The sequence below is a fragment of the Myxocyprinus asiaticus genome, chromosome 17, assembly GCF_019703515.2.
Source record: "Myxocyprinus asiaticus isolate MX2 ecotype Aquarium Trade chromosome 17, UBuf_Myxa_2, whole genome shotgun sequence".
Taxonomy (NCBI): Eukaryota; Metazoa; Chordata; class Actinopteri; order Cypriniformes; family Catostomidae; genus Myxocyprinus; species Myxocyprinus asiaticus.
In genome coordinates, this window is record NC_059360.1 from 48,215,428 (window position 1) to 48,238,346 (window position 22,919).

Here is a 22,919-nt window from a genome sequence, read left to right on the forward strand (position 1 = left end):
CTATTTCTTTCTTTTTTTTTTTTTCTTCATACAATTATTTCAGGAAGCAATTGGTTATATAAATCATGGTGTTTATGCAGATTATTATTATTATTTTTCGGTTAATTTTGGAAATATGTTGCCAGCTCTGTAATAAGTGATGATGGCACAGCAGCAGAAATTTGAGTTTACCACCACCATTCAAACCTAATGGGCAGGCCTAGTCATATATATCAAAAGAGAAGCATATTCCAAAAATAGTTGACGCTGTTATTGATACCCACCTCCTTTTTGTTGGTTAGCTGACTTGACTTTTATCAAGGTTTGGTTCGTGGATCAGAGTTCAGTTGTACGGATAGTGTTTTCTGTGCTGTCTGGGGGTTTTAATGGCACTATGTTCCTCTTGAGATCAGACCATCTTGGCATAGATCAGAGGAAACAGAATGTTCTCCGTCTGTATCTATTCCTGACACAGCTAATGGTCTGTCTACTCTAACCTAATTATATCTGACTTCAGACAAAACGCTGGGAAACATCATCAGGCAGAAACCTATTAATAAACCAGTTTGGCACAACAGAATAAAACTGTATGGCAAGACAGTCTTTCTAAGAGTGGGATTATCTTATTCTACAGTATTGCTTTGATTACTTTGGCAAACCTGCAATATGAAATAAACCAGAAACTCTTAGGAAAACTTCAGTGGTTTAATAAGACTGATAGACAGAAAAGACATAAACAGAGAGCAGTTTGTTATCTATGACGTAAAGCCTCCCGTTGTGCTGATAATCTGTAGATACGCAGCAGAGGACGTCATCAGCACAGTCGCTGTTGAGAAACATTCTGTGAACGGACCGCTGGGTTCTCATGATTCATGACCTAGAACATCTGGATCATACATTCTCTGGATTTCCCAACACCAACCCACTTAACTGTAGAGAGAATAAAAACGTGAGGTTTAATTCAGGGATTGCATTACGGAGTAATATTGTCTGTCATATGTGTGAATGACTCACTAGAAACACCGATGTGATTCTCCACAAAGCGGATGTAGTTCTGAGCTTTAGGAGGAAGATCGTTCCACTTTCTCGCGGCTGAAGTGTCCGTCTTCCATCCAGGAAAAGTCTCATATTCCACCTCCACCTTCTGGAGAACTTCCATGTTGGCTGCATGTACAGATGTATGAATAGAGAGAATACTTTACACTATTAGACTTTATACATGATGTTTCTTGTTCATTGTAATCTCTTATTGATCCATGCTCTGATGTCAAAATGTAAATCGTTGAAAACTTTAAAATATTCATTTAAGCTTGGGAGAATATAGTCAAATCTATCAGCATATTGAGTATATTGCAATGCATTGTGATTTCAAGATGATTTTACCTGGGAAATATGGGACTCTTTTGCCATTTATTTTATAAGCCACGCCCACTTTTATTTCATCCAACACATCAAGAATGTCCAGTTTAGTCAAAGCAATGCTACAAAAAGACAGAAAACAAACATTAAACATGACTGAAACTGCACGACTGCACAGTAGGTCGTTACAGGGTTATTATAGTTATTAATATTTAGTTTAGTTTTTATTTCTACTTTATTTTTTAATTGGTCATTTCAATTTAGTGGGCAGTCCTTGACTGTTAGTTTAATTTTTTTCAGATTTTTCTAGTTTCATTTTAGTTCGATACTGATATCGCTTAAATATGCCTAATATCGTTAAATTTCTCTTGTGTTACTGCTTTCTAATCGCATTTCCATGTCTAATGAAGGTGGACTGTAAATGTTTTAAATCTTAAAATATACTGTGTATAAAAAACTAAAACTAAAAGTCATTTGAGGTCATTTGTAGTTTTTTTTTTAGTTAATTTTGCAGTTATGAAAAAGTATTTAAGTTTCAGTTTTTTCCAACTATGTTTTTTTTTTTTTTTCTTTTTCTCCAGTTTGGAATGCACAATTCCCAATGCGCTCTAAGTCCTCGTGGTGGCGTAGTGACTCGCCTCAATCCGGGTGGCGGAGGACGAATCTCAGTTGCCTCTGCATCTGAGACCGTCAATCCGCGCATCTTATCACGTGGCTTGTTGAGCGTGTTACCACAGAGACATAGCACGTGTGGAGGCTTCACGCTATTCTCCGCGGCATTCACGCACAACTCACCACGCGCCCCACCGAGAGCAAACCACATTATTGCGACCATGAGGAGGTTACCCCATGTGACTCTATAAATAAACACCTGATGTTCATTGAGATAAACTCACCCAGTGAATCCGTTAATCATATGTGCATATTTGAGAATAACCAAATCCAGCCAACCACAGCGTCTCTTTCTACCTGTGGTCACGCCCACCTCATGACCTCTGGTCTGTAGCAGTTCACCTACAGCCTATGAACAAACACAGGTGAGAGACAGACTTAAAACTGACTAACTACACACCTCAAAGCCTGATTTACATATATATTTATTTTATCCCCTTTTCTCCCAATTTGGAATGCCCAATTCCCACTACTTAGTAGGTCCTCGTGGTGGCGCGGTTACTCATCTCAATCCGGGTGGCGGAGGACAAGTCTCAGTTGCCTCCGCTTCTGAGACCGTCAATCCGTGCATCTTATCACGTGACTCGTTGTGCATGACACCTCAGAGACTCACAGCATGCGGAGGCTCATGCTACTCTCCACGATCCACGCACAACTTACCACACGCCCCATTGAGAGCGAGAACCACTAATCACAACCACGAGGAGGTTACCCCATGTGACTCTACCCTCCCTAGCAACCGGGTCAATTTGGTTGCTTAGGAGACCTGGCTGGAGTCACTCAGCACACCCTGAATTTGAACTTGCGACTCCAGGTGTGGCAGTCAGCTGATTTACATATTTTAATATATTTACAGGTATATATTCACATAAACATACTGTCCCCAAAGTGCACATTAAAGCCGAAGTAATTTCTGTGACCAAACGGATTTAAATATACATTGTTTTCAAAACAGCTTTCTGAATATGCCCCTCGTCTACAGTTGTTCAAACAGTCAGATAGCCCCGCCCACAACTCATGCCATTGGTTTAGTAATGTTGTTGGGGCGGGTCTAAGGGAATTTTTATAGTGCCACAGAGACAAAGTATTTACATTTTTCAAGAAAATGAACCTATGAATGGTTTACTTACAGTTGTCTCGGCATTTTAAGCGGGGATAGAAGAAAATATTTTAACACCGAAAAAGTTACGTACTTCAGCTTTAAGTAAAGTCAACAGATGATCAACAAGGTCATGTTCCCAGACTTATACGGAGAACACTTGTGAGGACGAAGCTCACTACTATATATTTTATATATTATAATATTTAAGGAATATTCCGGCATTAACAGCATTTGTGGCATAATGTTGATTACTACAGAAAATAATTTCGACTCGTCCCTCCTTCTCTTTAAATGTGTGTTCCAGTGAGACACTTACAATGGAAGTCAATGGGGGTCAATCTGTAAACATTAAAATACTCACTGTTTCAAAAGTATAGACACAAGACATAAACAATATGTGTTAACATGATTTTACTGTGATAATATCACTTACTAACCACATCTGTGGAAAGTTATTAATGTAAGAATTAATGTAATGCTTTTATAACTTTAAACCCTCTAAAAATTGGCCCCATTGACTTCCATTGTAAGTGTCTCACTGGACCATCAGTTTTTGCTTTTTTTAAAGAAAAGGAGGAATGAGTCGAAATTAATTTTTGTGCTAATCAATATCATGCCGCAAATGCTGTTAATTGAGCTTAACTTTTACTGAACCCGGATTATTTGTTTAAATACACATTTCTGGTCTTATTCTTCCAAAGAAAAAAACATCTGTCTTTTTAATCTTTCATCAAAATGTAATAAGTTGCTCCGCCTCTGAAACAACTGACTGTTCCAGCTGACGTCAGCCTTTTGTTTTAAGCTAAATAATACCCAAATAGCTATTTAGTAGGGGTGTGAATCTTTGGGTTGTAAGCATATTGATTCGATTAAAAAAACGATTCAGTAAAATTCACAATAAAATTAGAATTGATTCAGCATTTTTTAAAATGCATGTATAGTATTCTTAAAATACTTAGCAGGAAAAAGAAAGACAAACCACCAGTATTTAAGATCTTATCATGTGGCTTGTTGAGCGCGTTACCACGGAGACATAGCGCATGTGGAGGCTTCACGCTATTCTCCACGGCATCCACGCACAACTCACCACGCGCCCCACCGAGAGCAAGAACCACATTATAGTGACCACGAGGAGGTTACCCCATGTGACTCTACCCTCCCTAGCAACCGGGCCAATTTGGTTGCTTAGGAGACCTGGCTGGAGTCACTCAGCGACACCAGGGGTGACAGTCAGCGTCAATACTCGCTGAGCTACCCAGGCCCCGCAAAATATCAATTTAATCAATTCATTAATACAAATTCTTAAGTCTGAGAATGTATCACATCTTACACTAAAAATGACTCAATCAAGAGGAATAAATAAACAACAGTCGATTTAATATGAGGGCATTTTTTGCCACCACATTTTGAATTTCGGGAGCAATTTTATGACTTTTAATGAGATTTTCCCTGGAGCTCCCCTTAATTTCTGCCACGCAATGAGTTGGCAGCTGAATCAAATGCGTGTTTGACTCGAGACGAGCACTATTGCAGTCTGTCATTTGCTCGTGAGACAGTGACCATCCGGAGGAGAGATCAGAAATAAGGTGCCTGAAAGACTCTGAAAGCTGCTCAGGAAAAGTTTCAGTGAGAGTTACAGACGGAGCGGAGAGCGGTCGCGATCCCGTGAAGGGCGACGGAAGAGTGCAGCACGTATCTGCGAGGGCGCGCGCTCCAGGATGTGCTGGATACAAATGAGAAGCGCACGTCTCATTTAAATCGGACATGCAACTTATTTAATATTTATATAATCTACAATATTATAATGTTAATTTTCTGAATCACGATCCATTCGATTTTGAACAGTTTAAATCGATGATTGACCAACACAAACGATTCTCGAATCAAAAATTATATTTCAAGATCGATGCATATGAATCGGCAGGATTACTAATCCATGCATTAAGAAAACGAGTGAATCGTTACACCCCTACAATTTAGTTATTATTTAACCAAATTTACATCTCGGTATTCCATTTATTTTTTTCTTTGTTTGAATATGCTGAAGTTAATTGGATTGTGAAACAATGTTGACTTTATGTCGACAGTCAAAAGTCAGACTACTGTACGTAAACACTATATACATTGAGCTGCTCTGTAGGAAAGGCCCCTATCCCGACTCTGGTGGTGTACGCTTTCGATACTCCATACACATCTCCGATGTTAGCGGGAGGGATGCCGAGACCGGTGCACACGCCACCCACGGTGCAGTTTGATGACGTCACAAATGGGTACGTTCCTAGAGGGAAGACATACAACTCTTTAAGTACGATATCTTTCCAAGTGCTACAGTGAAGCGTGTGGTTTGTCCTCACCGAAGTCAATGTCAAGAAGGGCCGCGTTAGCTCCCTCTACCAGGATTCTCTTCGGGGGTCCGTGAATTGCATCATACATGAAATAGACACCGTCTCTGACGAGGGGTCTTATTCTCTCTGCATACTCCTGTAAATGAGAAGAGAGCGCCCTGATCAGCGAGCACAAGCCCCATACTGCCTGCACAGAGCGCAGAGTCTCGGTTTAACTGACCTTTAGCTTTTTCAGTTCACCGTCAGCGTCCACTTTAAGAGCGGGGTACATCGACTGATACTGCTGGACCAGGTTTTTCACCCTTCAGGAGGGCAGAACTGAGAGTTACACATCACATAATCACTGCTGTAGTATAAGCGTTATTGTTATGTTTCTAGAGTATATTACCTCGTAGAAAACTCATTGAAATCAGCCATTAGATCACATATGCGAAGTCCAGTGCGGGATGCTTTACAAGCGTAGGTCGGTCCGATGCCTTTTTTAGTTGTTCCTATGCTATAAACCAAAATACAGGGGGTTAGCAGACATTAACAAACAGGCAGTACTTTTAGCACACATGAATGGGAATGAATGGGATGGACTAATATAAACTATAGTATGACGGATTATCTAGTTCATTTTTAATTCACTGAAATTAAGAAAACATATGTTCTTACATTTTGCCCTCTTGAGCTTGTCTCTGCACCTCCTGAAGTCCATCAACAGCCTGATGAAAATCAAACACTGACAGAAACAGATGCACTTGTGAGCTCACTGTACATTACAACAACTTTAGAGAATTATTTTCCATGACTTTTCCAGTTGTCTTTGATTAACACTGAAAAAATAAATTAAATAAAAAAAATTCTGGTGAAGGAAATTAAGCAGAAATGATTAAAGGATTAGTTCACCCCAAAATGTAAATTCAGTCATTGTTTACTCACCCCTGTGTTGTTATAACTCTATATGACTTTCTTTCTTTTTCTGAACACAAAGGGAGAAATTGTGAAACACGTGTTGTGCTCAGTGATGTCATACAATGACAGTTTATGGTGACCACCTCTTCAAGCTTCAAAAGAACACAAAAGTATAATTCAGAAGTCTAATAAATTATTCATGAGACTCATGATTGTTATGAAAGCATACGATAAGATTTGATGAGAAACAAACTGAAATCTAATGTATTATTTAGTGAAAATGTTCACTGACCGTTGATCTCCTGTGTGTGTGTTCATGATAGGACACGAGAGCAACAGTTCACGCAGCCCCCTCATGACATTGGGGCGTTCAAGAGAAAACTCATTTTGTTTATCTAAAAACAGATCCTCCACAGTGAAAGTGACAACAGAACACAGCTGCACACAAAACAGAGAACAGAACTTACTAAACATGTCTGAAGAGTTTGTAGTCAAAGAATTGATGCATTTCTATGCCCAGCCTTATTTTTTTGGAACAGTATTCGGAAATCAAACAGAAACATAGCGGAGGCTACAGGACGCCACAGTCACACCGTGTCCTAACCTGACGACAAACAACATGTGATAAAAGGTATATTTTCTATATTAAACAGAGTTTTTGTCCTAACCTGCCGTGACGAGCGATGGTACATTCTATCGATTGCTTGTTTTCTATTTTCGGCATTGCGCGGGTAACTCCGTCCGCTGTGAACTGCCACCGGTCCAAAAAATAAAATAAAAATAAGGCTGGGCATAGAAATGCATCAATTCTTCGACTACAAACTCTTCAGACATGTTTAGTAAGTTCTGTTCTCTGTTTTGTGTGCAGCTGTGTTGTGTTCTGTTGTCACTATCGCTGTTTTTAGATAAACAAAACGAGTTTTCTCTTGAACGCCCCAATGTCGTGAGAGGTCTGCGTGAACTGTTGCTCTCTTGTCCTATCATGAACACACACAGGAGATCAACGGTCAGTGAACATTTACACTAAATATCACATTAGATTTCAGTTTGTTTCTCACCAAATCTTATCGTATGCTTTCATAACAATCATGAGTCTCATGAATAATTTATTAGACTTCTGAATTATACTTTTGTGTTCTTTTGAAGCTTGAAGAGGTGGTCACCATAAACTGCCATTGTATGACATCACTGAGCTCAACATTTCTTCACAATTTCTCCCTTTGTGTTCAGAAAAAGAAAGAAAGTCATATAGAGTTATAACAACACAGGGGTGAGGAAACAATGACTGAATTTACATTTTTGGGTGAACTAATCCTTTATTAAGTACTTTCTACATTGAATAAGTTAGTTTAAGCGTGAACTTGAAAATATAAAATACTACATTTGTTTTTAATTCAAACATGTAATGATTAATGTTTTAGCCTATAAGTAAATATTATTTATGACTATTTGTTATTTTTAAATCCATCATCATGTATTAATTCTAAAGCAGGAAACCTTGCCAAATATATTCGAGTAAATAAGAGTAAATTTCACAGGTAAATAAAATAAGTAAATTTCACTTCACTTTTCGAAGCTTGTGTTCCCAGCATGCACGGCCTTGAATAATTAATGAGCTTGCATGGTTTCACTGTTTGCAAGTTGATTTACACCATTTTTATTGTTGATTTTGTTGTTATGTTTGGTAACTTCTTGTTTTATAAAGAATCTACTCAAAATTACCCGTTCATGATAAAAATTAATTCTGTTAATTGTTACCGTTATCGTGTTTCGTGCACCAAGTGTTGAGGTCTGCGTGCGCAGCTGCATAATGTTATTGAATTGCCAGTAATGCAAAGGAACTTTTCCTTATAGACTACATACATAGCATGCATGAAGCTTTCCTGTGTAAATCTTCCCTATGTCATGTGGTACATTAACCCTATAACGCCGAGTGAATCAAATAAGATACAGAACGTTTGACGGCTCCTGTTTCACTCTCTGTTCAAGCTGACGAGCTAAACAACCTATGGTATGTAAGTTGTTTATGGCACCATCTAGTGGTTATTTGTGGGGAAAAAGTGTTTTCAATGTTTATATCGATCTATTTAAGTGACTCTTATTTTAATACAGTAGAACTGACAGTAATGATTATATTGTTACTGATATTTTGAAATGAGTATTTGCTGAATAATAGCAACTTGTGCTTGCTTAAAATTTTGAATATTATTTTATTGAAAACCCCCCTTTGAAAACCATGTATCAAATATGATACAACAGACTTTTGAGGAATATCTCTCAATCGCCATTAAAATCCATTCATGCCCAACACATAAAAAAAATCACAGAGCTTTGAAAATTATGTCATATACATTTTATAAGATATATTTAAAGTGTGAACTAATATTTCTGTGTATTTTCATATATGCAGTCTGCTCTGTCATTATAAGGATCTTATTATTTTACATTAATAGCTATTATGATGTCATCTTACCATAAGTTCCTGAGACCCAGCAAACAAACAATTTCCCTTTTTTTAAATATCAATATAGTATTTGGTGCATAAAATACATATTATAAAAAATTGTTTATTGAAAAAAGTATATTTTATTCATATTGTATTTGTCTTGCTGAATTGAACTGTGATACGTTTCAATCCATATTTATAGACCAAGGAGAGAAAGTTGTCATGACCAAACTCTCAAACATTTGGTATCTCTGAAAAGCCATGGGAGTCCTCTGATAATTGTCAGGTGGTGAAACAGAAGAACCCAAACGCAGACGGTGATGAACACAAAAAGGTGTTTTATTCAGAAAAAAATATTTTTAAAAAAATGCAAGGGTCCAGGCAAAACAGGGCATGAAAAAACAAAAAACAAATAAATAAAAAACATGAGAGGAAAAACCAACCAAAATGCAAAAACAGGCATAAAACAAAGTAAAAGAACCAGGAACCAACCAGACTGACAAGAAACCACGATCAGACAGAAACCACAAGGAATGATCTAACACAGGACAAAGAACACAGAAAATATAAATAGGAAGAAATCAAGAGGTAAACGAGGAGGGCAGGTGAAGCAAGTAACAAAAGACCAGGGAACGAGGAGGCGGGGCCAGGTAACAAGACAGGGAACAGAAACAGCCGGGGCAGAGAAACACTTGAGACAAAACACAAAAAGAACAAGTGTCAGGATGGAACCGGATGAACAGACCAGGGCAGGAGACAGACCGGTGGGGAGGGTGGGAGGAACCATGGAGGTGGCTCTAAGTTAGGGGCAGGGTAGGCGGGTCCAGGAAAGGAACAGGGTCCAGTGGCCGAGGATCCAGGAAGGGGGCGGTGTCCAGCGGCATGGTGAGTCTTCAGGAAGGGGGCTGGATCCGGTGGTGGGATAAGGTCGGGCAGCCTAGGAGCCAGGATTAGGTCTGGCAGCTCCAAGACAGGGGAGAGGACATAGATGGCGACGGCCGCTGGGCAGTGGTTAAGCAGGGTGTCGGCGGCCGCTAGGCAGGGGTCAGGTTGGGTGGCGGTGGCCACTGGCGAGAGGACAGGCGCCTCCTGGCAGTCGGGCAGGAGTGAAGCAGGAGCTCGCCTTCTCCTCTTCTGAGAGCGAGCTGCAGCAGACTCGGCCACATCCAGCCGGGCAGCAGTGGACTCGGCCACCCCCAGGGGGGCTGCAGCGGACTCGGCCACCTCCTGGCAGTCAACAGCCTCCTGCCAGTCAGCAACAGACTCGGCCACCTCCTGGCGGTCAGCATCGGGCTCAGCCACCTCCTAGTGGTCAGCTGCGGGCTCCTTGGCCATCTCCTTGCCATCAGCCGGGGGCTCCTTGGCCACCTCCTGCCGGGCAACTTCAGGGGTCCAGCAGCGGCTAGGGCAGGCGCCTTCAGGAGTCCGGCAGCAGCCAGGGCAGGCGCCTCCAGGGGGGATGCAGTGGAGGAGCTCCGTATCCTCCTCCTAATCATCCTGTTTCCTCCAGACTGACGACTCTCTAGGGCAGGCATGTCTGAGGAAACAGCAATGGGGCTATGTGTTGACTGGGGCCGGGAGGTGGGATCATCAAAGATGGGGTCCCAATTCCCGAGTAGGACCTCCATCTCCCAATGTTGACAAACTTTATCAACCACCTCCAGGAGTCCAAATCCCCAAACACCTCCCAGTAAAATGGCTCATCCAGTCCGGCAAGGAAAAGATGTATAAGACCAGTCTCACCAATACCCAAGCCCTGAACTGCATCGATGAGCGCCTCGGCATAAATCCCAAAAGGTCGATTGCCCTGGCGACAATTACTCAACCTGCAGTCCAAGTTCTGGGAGACCAGTTCCTGCTGGACTGGAGTGGGGTTCAGAAATAGCCCCATGAAAAACAAAACATGTCTGCTGGTTTCAACAGGTTGGTTGGATCATTCTGTCAGGGAATGAAACAGAAGAACCCAAATGTAGACGGTGATGAACACAAAAAGGGGTTTTATTCAGAAAAACTAAAAAATGCAAGGGTCCAGGCAAAACAGGACACAAAACAAAGCAAAAACAAGCATAAAATACAAGAACCAGGAACAAACCAGACTAACAAGAAACCAAGATCAGACAGAAACCACAAGGAATGATCCAACACAGGACAAAGAACATGGGGAAATATAAAGAAGGAGAAATCAAGAGGTAAATGAGGAGGGCAGGTGAAGCAAATAACAAAAGATCAGGGAACGAGGGGGCGGGGCCAGGTAACAAGACAGAGAACAGAAACAGCCGGGGCAGAAAAACACATGAGACAAAACACAAAAAAACAACAAGTGTCAGGATCCTGTCATAAAAGTGAAAAACCAAGACTAGACAATGACAGTATCCTGACAATAATACCCCAAGATTTACCACTGTAGCATGTATGGGCTAAAAACTTCAATAACAAATGTCCTACACATAAATGAATTGCTGGACCTCAGGAGGATAATGACCATCAAATATGATACATACATTTTTTTTTTTTTTTACAATTTATTTTAATAGTTTGTCTAATGGTACTAAAAACAGTTTAATGCCAAAACAAATTTGAATTTTATGACAATTCTTTAATGTCAGGCTTTACAGTGTTAACATGTTAATAATGAAAGTTCAAAATGTGGAATATTCTGGTAAAATGTTCATTTAAATTTGACTAAACTTATTTAAATACAATGCACATCAGATTTGTAGGTAAAAGTTACTGAAATGTTTAAGTTAAAAATTCTCTCACTTTAATATTGTCATTAAATTAAGCAGATTTTACTTAATTTTATACCATTAAATTTACTGTGAAAAACTGTGTGCAAAAACTTGCAAAATATAAGTTGTTAATCTTTTCTTCATTTTTTTCAGTGTACAAAGAGCAATTTCTAACTTTTTTCTAACAAATCTAACTTAAATTCAACGTTTAGTTTTAATAACTTATTACGATTTTTTTCTATTTCAATGACTTTTCCAGGCCTGGAAATCACAAATGTAAAATTCCCTTTACATGACATTTCCCAATAATTTCTGTGACATACAGTACATCTCTGTATATTCTGTACCTATGTGAGCTCGATCAGAGATGATGAGTCTTTTTTCCCATCCTTTCAGACCTTCGATAAAAGAAAAAGAACATTATTCCTGTGCGCTTGAAGACTTTGTGAAACTGATCTAGTCCATGTGATTTGTGTAATATTTGAGTAAAACGTATCATTTAAAAGGCCTTTCCTCATTATAAAAAAGTATTTTACCCTTTTTCTCATTCTTGTCAATCTCTTCAAATAATCCTGGAAGATGAATGACGACCCCGTTACCTGCAGACAGATAGAAATTAATTGCATGTGAGTGTTTTTCCTAACAAGAATTTCCTCTAGTCAATCTGGATTAAAATGACCAATCTCTGAGTATATCATACTCAAATCATACTCAAAACAGCTAAAAGGTGAAGTGTGTAATTTCAAAATAATGTTCATGTTTTGTGAACACTCCCCCCGTCTTCCATTGGTCAAACAAACAGATAGTCCCACCCCAAAACTCACAAGATTGGTTGCGTCTAGTGTTGTTACAATACCAAAATTTCAAATTAATTCATAAAACTTTACTTGAATGAAATATTTTGAAATATTGCTTAAATAAAGCTCCGAAGGGGCCGTAGCACCTATTGTATCCATTTATTATTATTATTTTTATTACAGTAAATACAAAATTGTACTATACAGTAGTTATATATTGCTGTCGCAATTTCTTCAATTCTCTTGTCAAGCTTTTATTTTGAATCAAACTTTTATTTTGACATGACGTCTTTACCATTTTCTGTGTTGTTGACGATAGTTTCACACCTCTGGTTAAGACGTAAATACAGTGTGATTAATAAAGCACAGAATTAAATTTAATTATAGAAATATATAGTCTGCAGGTGCTGCATGCTTCACAGTGAATGTGCACCCTCTTCTGTCATCAACTACAAGCGCAGCACTCGATGCTCATAAAATGTGGTGTTTTGATCAGTCTGTGTTTTCAGCTTATAAGCGGCTGCGCTAAAGTGCGCAGAACATGCAGACTGTATTTATTTAACCCTTTTAAGCTCTGAAGGTGTATTTAAAGATTTCCTGTTTCAGTGGCATACCCAAAATTAAAGGCTTATAACTGGACAGAAAAAAACTGATTTGACATTATATATCTCTGGGTGTAAATAAGGTGGCTCAGAAAAACTGCTTTTGTTTCATTCCCAATCATGTCAGCTGTATCTGAAAAAATATTTGTGTTGATATGACAAAGCAATCAAAAGTTATAGCATTACAACAATAATTTATCATAGTGTTTAAAAGCCTCTCCAAACAAATAAAACATAATTATTGTACATAAGAACTAATTACACATGCAAACACAACAATGACTAAAGGTTTGCATAGCATGCAGACATGATTTTAATAATGAGATTTCACAGAATGAGTTTCATTCTGTGTCATTTGAGTTATCATTGAGTCTGTGTTGTGTGTTTGGCGCCATCTCCTGGTGGTCATATGTAACATTGTGCTTCATGTGGATTGTCTAATGATCTATGCATCCGATTATCTTGTGTGTGGGCTCGTTTGAAAGATAATCACCTCCTCTAAATAATGATTTTGATATTTTTTGATATTTAAGTGATATTTTATGTTCCGTTTATTTTCGTGAAGTTAAAAGCGAAAACGTGGCATATAAGCAACACCAACATAATTGTCAAAGACATATATTTAGCTATTACTTGCTATATTTGTATCTGTGAGTAAAACAAATAGGCTGGTTGTATTCTACTCTTTGAGAGCTTTCCAACAACATGTGACACATGACTATTTGATCAGTTTGATGTTTTTACTGATTACAATAGTATGTACAGTGCAATAGTATTTAAATGCATTGGAAAGTCAAGTCTGTAAGTTATTAATATTTTGACGTTTATTTTTGTTTTTCATGGGCGGGCCGGTCCCGCCAAAGGGCCCATCCGAGCTTAAAGAGTTAATTAAATATATGGTTTAATAATCACACTAGGACATATTACTATTTTAATTTAATTATTAATGATTTGTCCCTTTCAGTGTAAAAAGAGTAACGGCACACGCTAAAATAAGCGTGTATCGACTTGGTACCGAAGTACCGGTACTTTTAACATCACTATTTGCGTCAGTGTTGCTAGAATGTTGCTTGAGGCAATAATGTAGAAATAATGAAAAATTACACACTTCACCAAGTTACTAACGGTCTCAAATATGTCAAATGTAACAGTAAATTTCTCAGGCAAAGTTACTTTAGTTACAGAAAGCGTCCTGTGCATTGGACTGCAAACTCTTTATTCTCACCGATGAATGATGTGCATTTGGTGCTGATTATTCCACTGGGGAGAAGATGGAAATCATATTCTTTCTCATCCACCACCACTGTGTGACCAGCGTTATTTCCTCCCTGTGGAGTGACAGACAAATCAAAGTCACCTTTTGGATCATTTGCAGCCAATGTAAACTTACTGTAAAGAGCAAATGATAACTAATAACAGAGTCTAAATTGAAATCTTATTTTCTTCAAAGGGGAAATTTGGAAATATGACTCGGTTTGCCCTTTACAACAGACGTGTCCAATGGAAAGACAAGCCCCCAAAACAGCCCAACCCGACCAACCAGAACTCAGAACCATTGGCATGGGCTCCTATTTTGAACTGCTTTGGCAGTGGGCATCTGTCGCCCGAGTCGTGCCCTTCTCACATGTCCAGTAATGCTGGGAATGTGACCCGAGTTCAGCTGAGGGCCGGGCAGAATTCTTTGACTGACATTTAGTGGGATACAGACAGACCAAAAGAGCGGCACAGGGGCCAATATCTCATTGTACAAGAGAGAATTTTAAAGTTTAGAGAACATAATTAAAACAAACAAATTGATAAGGACTACAATGACTACTTTAAGCAGGGCCATAACCTCCTTAAACATTGTTAGGACCCCCATGTGTTTTTAAATATTGAATATATGGTTACATGCAGGCACACACCATCAGTGTAAACATAACACAAATAAGGAATAATGCAGTATATTTTTAATGCATTTATTGTGCATTGTTTTTGAACAAACATGACTTTTGCTACATTATATTTATGATATTCTAACATAGGTTTTCTCTCCAGAAAAACAAGATACACTAAAAAAAATTGTAGCATATTTTTCAAATTTACGCATTTCAATTTCATAACAAAATCACATTAAATTAAATGTCATTTTAATTAGTTAAAGATGAAATATTACTCAATACAATTTGATGGAATTTTGTTATGAAATTGAAATGCGTAAATCTTAAAATTATTTTTGGGAGTGTAGAAATGTGAATTTGCCTAAAAATATTTTTTTTTATGTATTAATAATAGTGGTTATGTCCAGTATAATAACCAATAACTAAAATAAATGTATTAGTGATTATTTAAATTCTATGTAATTAAACTATTAAAAGTTATACTGTATATGGATCATTGACAAATATTTTCAAAAATCTAGTTTAAAACGCATGTCAAGTTGGTAGACATGTAAGTAAAAAAAAACATTTATAGCATTTTCTACAAACAAAAAATAATGGATTTAATGACTTCAAAAATGTCATGTGGTGCAACCACCAAGTAAAAGGTGTTAAAATAGTTTCCTTGCACCTTGAATACATGAGATTGTACACACCTTCATCATTAATTTCAAAAAAGTTTTCAAACATATGTTTCAAGGCGAAAAATAATTTTATTAAATATCATGAATTTTTAAGTCAAGAATATCAAGGAGTTTTCTCATGGTTGCACCAAATGACCTGAACCAAATGTGCATTTACATTAAAATGTCAAAATATTTATCTTTTATGATAATAATAATATGAAAATAATAATTTTGAAATGGCTACCTACATGTTGGTTACGCCACATGACAAAAGTTTTTCAAATATTAATCAGATTTTAAAAATTCACTGCTTGTTTTAAGAAATTATAATAAAACATCATTCATCTCAACCAGTCTGGGTTACTCTAAAAAAGTAATTAATTACTAACTACTAATTACATCTTCTACAGTGTAATTAGATTACTGTACTAATTACTCCATCTGAAAAGTAACTGCATTACTTATTACTAATTACTTTCTAAACTTCAACCTCGACCAGATGAAAAATACAACAACAGTCATGAAACTGTTTTTTTTAATTCTTTCAAATAAATAATATAAAATCAAATAAATTATTCATGAGCTGGCCAAAGAATTTAAAGGGGCAGCGTTAAATTAGAAAACATATATTTTAACATTAGACATTAAATTTAGATTTTAAAAGCACTATTGTTTTATATAGAATTGTTCTGTTGTCTATACAGTATTTAACGCAATTACATCAGAAGTAACTGTAATTAAATTACTGAAAAATTAAGAGTAATCCCTTACTTTACTTTTCAATGGAAAAGTAATTTAATTACAGTGATTAATTACTTAGTAATTAAAAATATCGAAAAATATAAAAATGACTTTGAATTCAGTACCTGAATATAAATAATGTTTTAAGAATAAAAATATATTTTTTATTAAGATATACGTTTACCTGACACCTGCACACGATGTCAGACTCCGTTGCCAATAAATCAACAACTTTTCCTTTGCCTTCATCTCCCCATTGCGCGCCAAGAACTACCGTCACTTTGTTCCCTGAGTCGTTTCGTGGCCGTTTAACGGCGTCTGAAGGCGGGTTCATGCAGCTCTTGTGGTCGTTCACTGACCAGTTTAAAGACATGTCTCCGCAGCGGAATGAAGTAATAATGACAGCTGTCAACCACGCGCCACAGCGACACTCACAGAAACTGAAGCTGAGCGGATAGAATGGACGTTGGCTCCCAAAATGGGCGGGAATCTGAGGCCCGAAAGTTGCCTCTAATTGGTCAGGAACGGTATGAATTTTATTTTATTTTTTTCCTATTTTAACTCTTTAATAATTATTTTCAAATAATTATCTAGTTTTTAGTGGAAGTATTCAAGTGTCAATTATTGTCCAGTCCGCGGTTGGAAACGCGTGGTCATGTGCAACATGTTACTTTTCTCATCGCTCTTCAGAATGGCCCAATCACAGATGTTGATGTTGACTCGATAAGGCTTTTTGAATAACCAATTTAATAGAGATTGCCGAGACGTATTTAATTTTTTATCTCAACGTGTACATCCTAAATAAATAACAGGTTTAAACGATTACAACTTGTGGTGTACAAATGTCTCAGTTATGACAAAAATCGTCTTTTGACATGAATGTGATCCTATAGGGGATTCGGGTTTCTGAGCCGCCAAGCGCCCCCTGGAGGACAACAGCTTTGTGTCCGATGGAAAAATCGCTATCATGCACATGCGCAGACAATGTGCTATTATTGAATTATAAAGCACCCTGTCTGAAACACACAATTGAACTTTCAAACTTTAGTCTTCAGCATGTGATAAGACATCAGCTGATAAAATCAATAGTGATTTAACGCAAGTAGACACTCTAAGAACGTCTAATTTACTCCAGTTAATGTGAACTTCAATACATTTCAATGAATGAGTCTGAAAGAAGCCAAACCTCAATCAACACTGATTGTGCATTTTATTATACTGTATATATAATTTATATTTCTTCAGAATCTTAATATGCATGAAAACAATGATATTTTTTACAATAATACTATAGAATGGATATAAGAATAAACAAATACTTCTCATGGTTAATGCCAGACATCTTATAAAGTTTACATTCAGAGCAATATTAATAGTTAACAGCAAGTGAAAAATTTTAAAGGTTTCGGAAAGAGTGAAGAATCTTACAGGTTTTGAGAAACAATTAACACCCATAATTTTCTCTTCACTACAATTCTCTCTTCAAAAATACTTGAATATAAACCGTTTGGTGTGTCAAATACATCTGACAGTGTGCAAATATTTAAAATATAGTTTGATCATAGATTTAGCATTTAAAACCAAACTCAAAACACACAGTTTATTTTGTCAAATGCACCATAAATTGGTCCTTTGATGTATCAGCTGATCTGGGGTCAGTCCATATGTCCTGAGAGTACTACAGGAAATACAGCAGAAGAGAACAGATGTAATCCAGGATCAGAAGTAGACTGCGCTCAATTCTTGCGTCTCCCTTTTGTTCTCCTTTTCCTGGAGTTTCCTGCAATGAGTGAAAAACTTCTATAAGCAGTTTGAAGTATGAAACCTTTCCCAAACACTTCGAGAAAACTTGTGTTATTACTTCATGATCTTGGAATTTAGAGAAAGTTCTTGATTGTAGCACATCTAGACTCATTTCAAAACGATTGCTTATCTTTCATGCTTTAACAGAGACAGACAGACAGACACATTAAAGCCCCAATAGTCACGTTGCGGGGTTAAAGGCCAAAAGGTCATAACAGCAGTGACCCAAGCAAAATAGACAATCCATCTTCACATACCTTTGCTTTAACACTTACAGTTAGTATATATAAGCAGAAGTATTGCTATTCACTTAGACTGGTGAGTTTAATAATTATTTCAGATGCTGGTTAAAATTAAAGTTTATTTGAGGGTCAAAAGATAGGCACCCAGGTCAGGTTACAGGTGCCGGAGATTCCCATGTTTGAAGCCAAGAGGTATATTAACAACGGAGTTTGACACATGTTGGTAAGTACAGAGAACATCGATTAGACGGGTTGTGACGGACGTTGTATTTGGTCCGGTTAGTTTCGTACGGAGGCGTTTGACCTACCTTACTGCAACACACATGCCTTTTTAGAGCGTCTGTTCCCCCCGTTACCCTCGACTTCAGAGTCAAAGAAAAAGAATGATTGACATTCATTTCAGTGGTCGTCACCATTACGGTAAAGCACAAATGCCAGATATTTAATATCTGACAGTAAAGGGAACTGATTACATGTAGAAGAAGAGATGTAAAATTTAGTAATGAGTGTTGAAACCTTTTTCTGGAATCGTCATAATAAAACGACAACAATGACAGTTCAATAACCTGAGATGCGTATTGGGTGAATCAAGAAACCTGTCAAGAAATGTCAAATCAAAAGAAAAAAAATTCATTGCTTCAAGCCCATTTTTACAGTATTACAGTAAAAACTACTGAGAATTCCTGAAAACTCAAGTTAAACATCCAGACGGATTACTATATTGACAATTATTTTTATTTTGGGGGGAAAACATGCTTAAAAAAACTCTCTCTCTCTCTCTCTCTCTCTCTCTCTCTCTTCCCCCAGTTACAAATATACGCATATGCACGCACACACACACACACCGATCAACCACAAAAAGATAAACCACCTGCCTAATACAGTTTGAACCAGTCTGGCCATTCTCTGTTGACCTCTCTCGTCAACAAGGCGTTTCTATCCGCAGAACTGCCGCTCACTGGATGTTTTTTGTTTTTGGCACCATTCTGAGTAAATTCTAGAGACTGTTGTGTGTGAAAATCCCAGAAATACTCAAACCAGCCCGTCTGGCACCAACAATCATCCATGCGATTATCTAATCAGCCAATCGTGTGGCAGCAGTGTAATGTATACAATCATGCAGATAAGGGTCAGGAGCTTCAGTTAATGTTCACATCAACCATCAGAATGGTGATCAAATGTGATCTCAGTGATTTGGACCGTGACATGATTGTTGGTGCCAGACGGGCTGGTTTGAGTATTTCTGGGATTTTCACACACAACAGTCTCTAGAATTTACTCCGAATGGTGCCAAAAACAAAAAACATCCAGTGAGCGGCAGTTCTGCGGATAGAAACACCTTGTTGATGTGAGAGGTCAGAGAATGGCCAGACTGGTTTGAACTGATAAAGTCTACGGTAACTCAGATAACCGCTCTGTACAATTGTGGTGAGAAGAATATCATCTCTGAATGCTGTTCTGAGTTGCGGGTTGGTGCTGTTTTGGTGGAACGAGGGGGACCTACACAATATTAGCATGGTTTTAATGTTGTGGCTCATCAGTGTGTGTGTGTGTGTGTGTAATTATATATTATATATCTCTCTTACTTTGGGAACCATTAAGATTTATATACAGTTACATTTTTGTGCGTATAAATTGTTGCACTTTAATCTTTGTCTTGGTTTTAAGACTTGTTACTGTCTCCTTAAGATGAATCGCATGCGTTGTATCCATCCTCAAGTCCCTTTGGATAAAACCATCTGCTAAATATATATTAATTTACATACAAATATTTAATGTAAAATTAATTTATATAAAAATATAAAAAATATTTTTATACAAATTTATAATATATATATATATATATATATATATAAAAAAATATTAATCTACATAAAAATATATAAATTTATATTAAATATATAATAAATATTAAATATATACTCATTTTGGGGACTATAAAGATTGTTTTCCCCCCATTATACACACACTATATATACATTTTATATATAAGATGCATATTAATATATAAAACATTTTATAATATTTTTTTCCTTTTGATTTTGGGGTGAAATGTGGCCTGGACAGGTTTCGTCAGATTCACCTTGTTAGCCAAATATCTGTGCGATTACAAAATAAAGGAAAATTAATATGTAAACATTTTCCAGAAATATCCCAGCAGCTTCACTTGACATGAACAAATTCATGTTTAACAATAAAATAAAGTTATAATAAAAGTTAAACATGAATTTAATACAAATTAAAAATAGCAAATATTTACTGTGTTTGCAAACAAAAATATTTGCAGAAGGTTTTTAAACACATTGGACACTTTCAATTTCAAACGGCAGTGCTGAAAAATATTATCTTTATTAGATATACAAATACATTACCTTCATTACCGCTTTTTTTGTTTCTTTGGTAGAAATGTTTTTTATTTTCTGGCTTCAGAGGGGCGTGGCCTACAGCAGGAGTGGGCGGGGCTTGTGAACTCACTCCATCTAGTTCATCGGGTGCCTCCTGCGTCAAAACACAGTCTCTTGACGACTTGTTACTGTTGCCATCTACACAATCATTACTCGACTGGAGTGGGTCGTCATAATAGTCTTTACTTGTCTTCAACGTGTCAGTATTTTCACAAGCATCATTTATGTTTGAGTCAATAGCACCAGAGTTTAAAGGGTCAGTTCTCTTTACTGGGGTGGAACGAGTCGACTCATCGTTCGTAGGCTGGATGCTGTTCTGGTTTTGTTCTTGTTCTTGTGGGTCTGTATTGTTTGGTGTAAGGCAGCTGGGCAGTTCATCAGACTGATCCACTGCAATTAATTCCTGAGCTGGTGGATCTAATGAAGAGTTCTCCATGGACGTGGAGCTCACTGAGGGGTTCTGTGGTGGTTCGATGTCTGTGGTGGTTGTTTCCGTAGACAAATTTGACCGAGGCTCCTTTGCCTCTTGAGGGCTGGCCTTTGCGTCACGGTCACCCAAAGAGGTTACTTCACCTCTGGGATTTGTGCCGGAATCTTTGACCGGATCTTCTGGAATACAGCCCACGGTTGGTCGAGATGCTTCGATTGCAGACGATCCAACTCCTACAGACCTGACACTTGCTGTTTTAGAACGAGAAGAAATCAATTTGTTCAAGAACACAATAGTGCGTCTCGAGTAGAAAATAGAAATGACAGTGAAGCAAAGCGTAGAGAAGCACTTTTTCGATGGTCTTTTAAACTTTTCTGTTGAATGAAAGATCTGCTTGTGTGACCAATGAGTGATGTACTGACAGTTTACATCCAGATTTACAGTTTGTATTTGGGTAGTTGACATGAAATTATTTCATATGTAGTTTTTAGGACTGAGATACTACATGGTCTCACTAAAATATTAATTGCGACACCTGGAGTCTCGAGTTTGAATCCAGGGCGTGCTGAGTGACTCCAGCCAGGTCTCCTAAGCAACCAAATTGGCCCGGTTGCTAGGGAGAGTAGAGGCACATGGGGTAACCTCCTCGTGGTTGCTATAATGTGGTTCTCGCTCTCGGTGGGGCGTGTGGCGAGTTGTGCGTGGATGCTGCGGAGAATAGCGTGAAGCCTCCACACGCGCTACGTCTCCACGGTAACGCGCTCAACAAGCCACGTGATAAGATGCACGGATTGACGGTCTCAGACAGAGGCAACCAAGATTCGTCCTCCGCCACCCGGATTAAGGCGAGTCACTACGCCACCACGAGGACTTAGAGCGCATTGGGAATTGGGCATTCCAAATTAGGGAGAAAATAAAAATTAACTGTGAAAATTCATTAGTCACAATGCAGGTCCATTTAAAATGAACTAGAAGGCAAAAAGGTAATACGTTTTGGAAAAACTTAAATTGTGACCAATTACAGGACCTAAAATATACACTTTCCCTTTTACATATATATAGATTCACAAAATTATATACCGTATGTCAACTACCCATTTGCAGTTTACAGTGTGTACATGCAGTTTACATGAATTTACATGCATTTATGTATTAATTTTTAAGTTCACCATTTGCACACAATGTGACAGCACGTACAGGTGTAAACCACCAATGAGAAGCGTTGTGAGGGAGGAAAGTCTTGCTATAGGTCCAGCAGCAAGGTGTGAGCAATTGGGCTCGAATCCCAAAAGTCGAAACTCAATTTTTCACCTCTAGCGCCAATTTTATCAAACACATTTGCTTAAAGGGGTCATTTCATACAGATAGTCTGCTTGTTTTTCCACTGAGGTTGACATATTATACAAGGTTTTTTCACCAAAATCAGTAAAAATTCTGTTTGTGACAATTTCACTAATTCAATTGTTTTGTCCTTCAATAAGAGACTCTTTGATTCATTAATAAATCTGTGCTGAATTGTCGATTAACCCTTTAAGCTCTGAAGGCGTTTTTAAAGATTTCCTGTTTCAGTGGCATCCCCAATATTAAAGGCTTATAACTACCAAGATACCAAGTGTTTGGCATCATTGTAAAGAACTTACATTTTTAATGATATAGATGATACATTGAGACTCTCATTGTAAGAAACTGCAAATTTTTTTTAAAAAAAGCCAAAAATGTACTTTTTTCTTTATTATATATCTCTGCGTGTAAATAAGGTGGCTCCAGAAAAACTACTTTAGTTCCCAATCATGTCAACTGTATCTGAGAAAAATTGTGTTGATAC

At 37.6% G+C, this 22,919-nt stretch overlaps 2 protein-coding genes across 6 annotated transcripts in view; both read right to left on the bottom strand.

The window, feature by feature from the left end:
* Nucleotides 1-670: 670 nt before the first annotated feature.
* Nucleotides 671-16,650, bottom strand: adss1 (adenylosuccinate synthase 1). The gene is made up of 13 exons (XM_051722875.1): nt 16,399-16,650; nt 14,154-14,256; nt 12,066-12,128; nt 11,877-11,927; nt 6,115-6,181; nt 5,846-5,953; nt 5,678-5,759; nt 5,467-5,593; nt 5,236-5,390; nt 2,235-2,359; nt 1,363-1,460; nt 994-1,143; nt 671-909 (listed from the first exon to the last, which is right to left on the bottom strand). Exons 1-13 carry the CDS (start codon nt 16,585-16,587, stop codon nt 857-859), a joined length of 1,371 nt encoding a protein of 456 aa, XP_051578835.1. The 5' UTR covers nt 16,588-16,650; the 3' UTR covers nt 671-856.
* A 755-nt stretch (nt 16,651-17,405) lies between these two features.
* LOC127455162 (inverted formin-2-like) overlaps nt 17,406-22,919 on the bottom strand; it is a 44,743-nt gene continuing 39,229 nt past the window's right edge. For 2 of the 5 annotated variants that reach the window (XM_051722802.1, XM_051722805.1), the window contains 2 exons: nt 20,632-21,345; nt 17,406-18,621 (listed from right to left, as the gene is read on the bottom strand). In XM_051722802.1, the coding sequence (XP_051578762.1) occupies nt 18,569-18,621; nt 20,632-21,345 (767 nt within the window). In that variant the 3' untranslated portion in view covers nt 17,406-18,568. Of the gene's footprint in view, nt 18,622-20,631; nt 21,346-22,919 lie in introns of those variants that run through there. The other 3 variants (XM_051722800.1, XM_051722801.1, XM_051722803.1) reach the window with 3 other exon arrangements.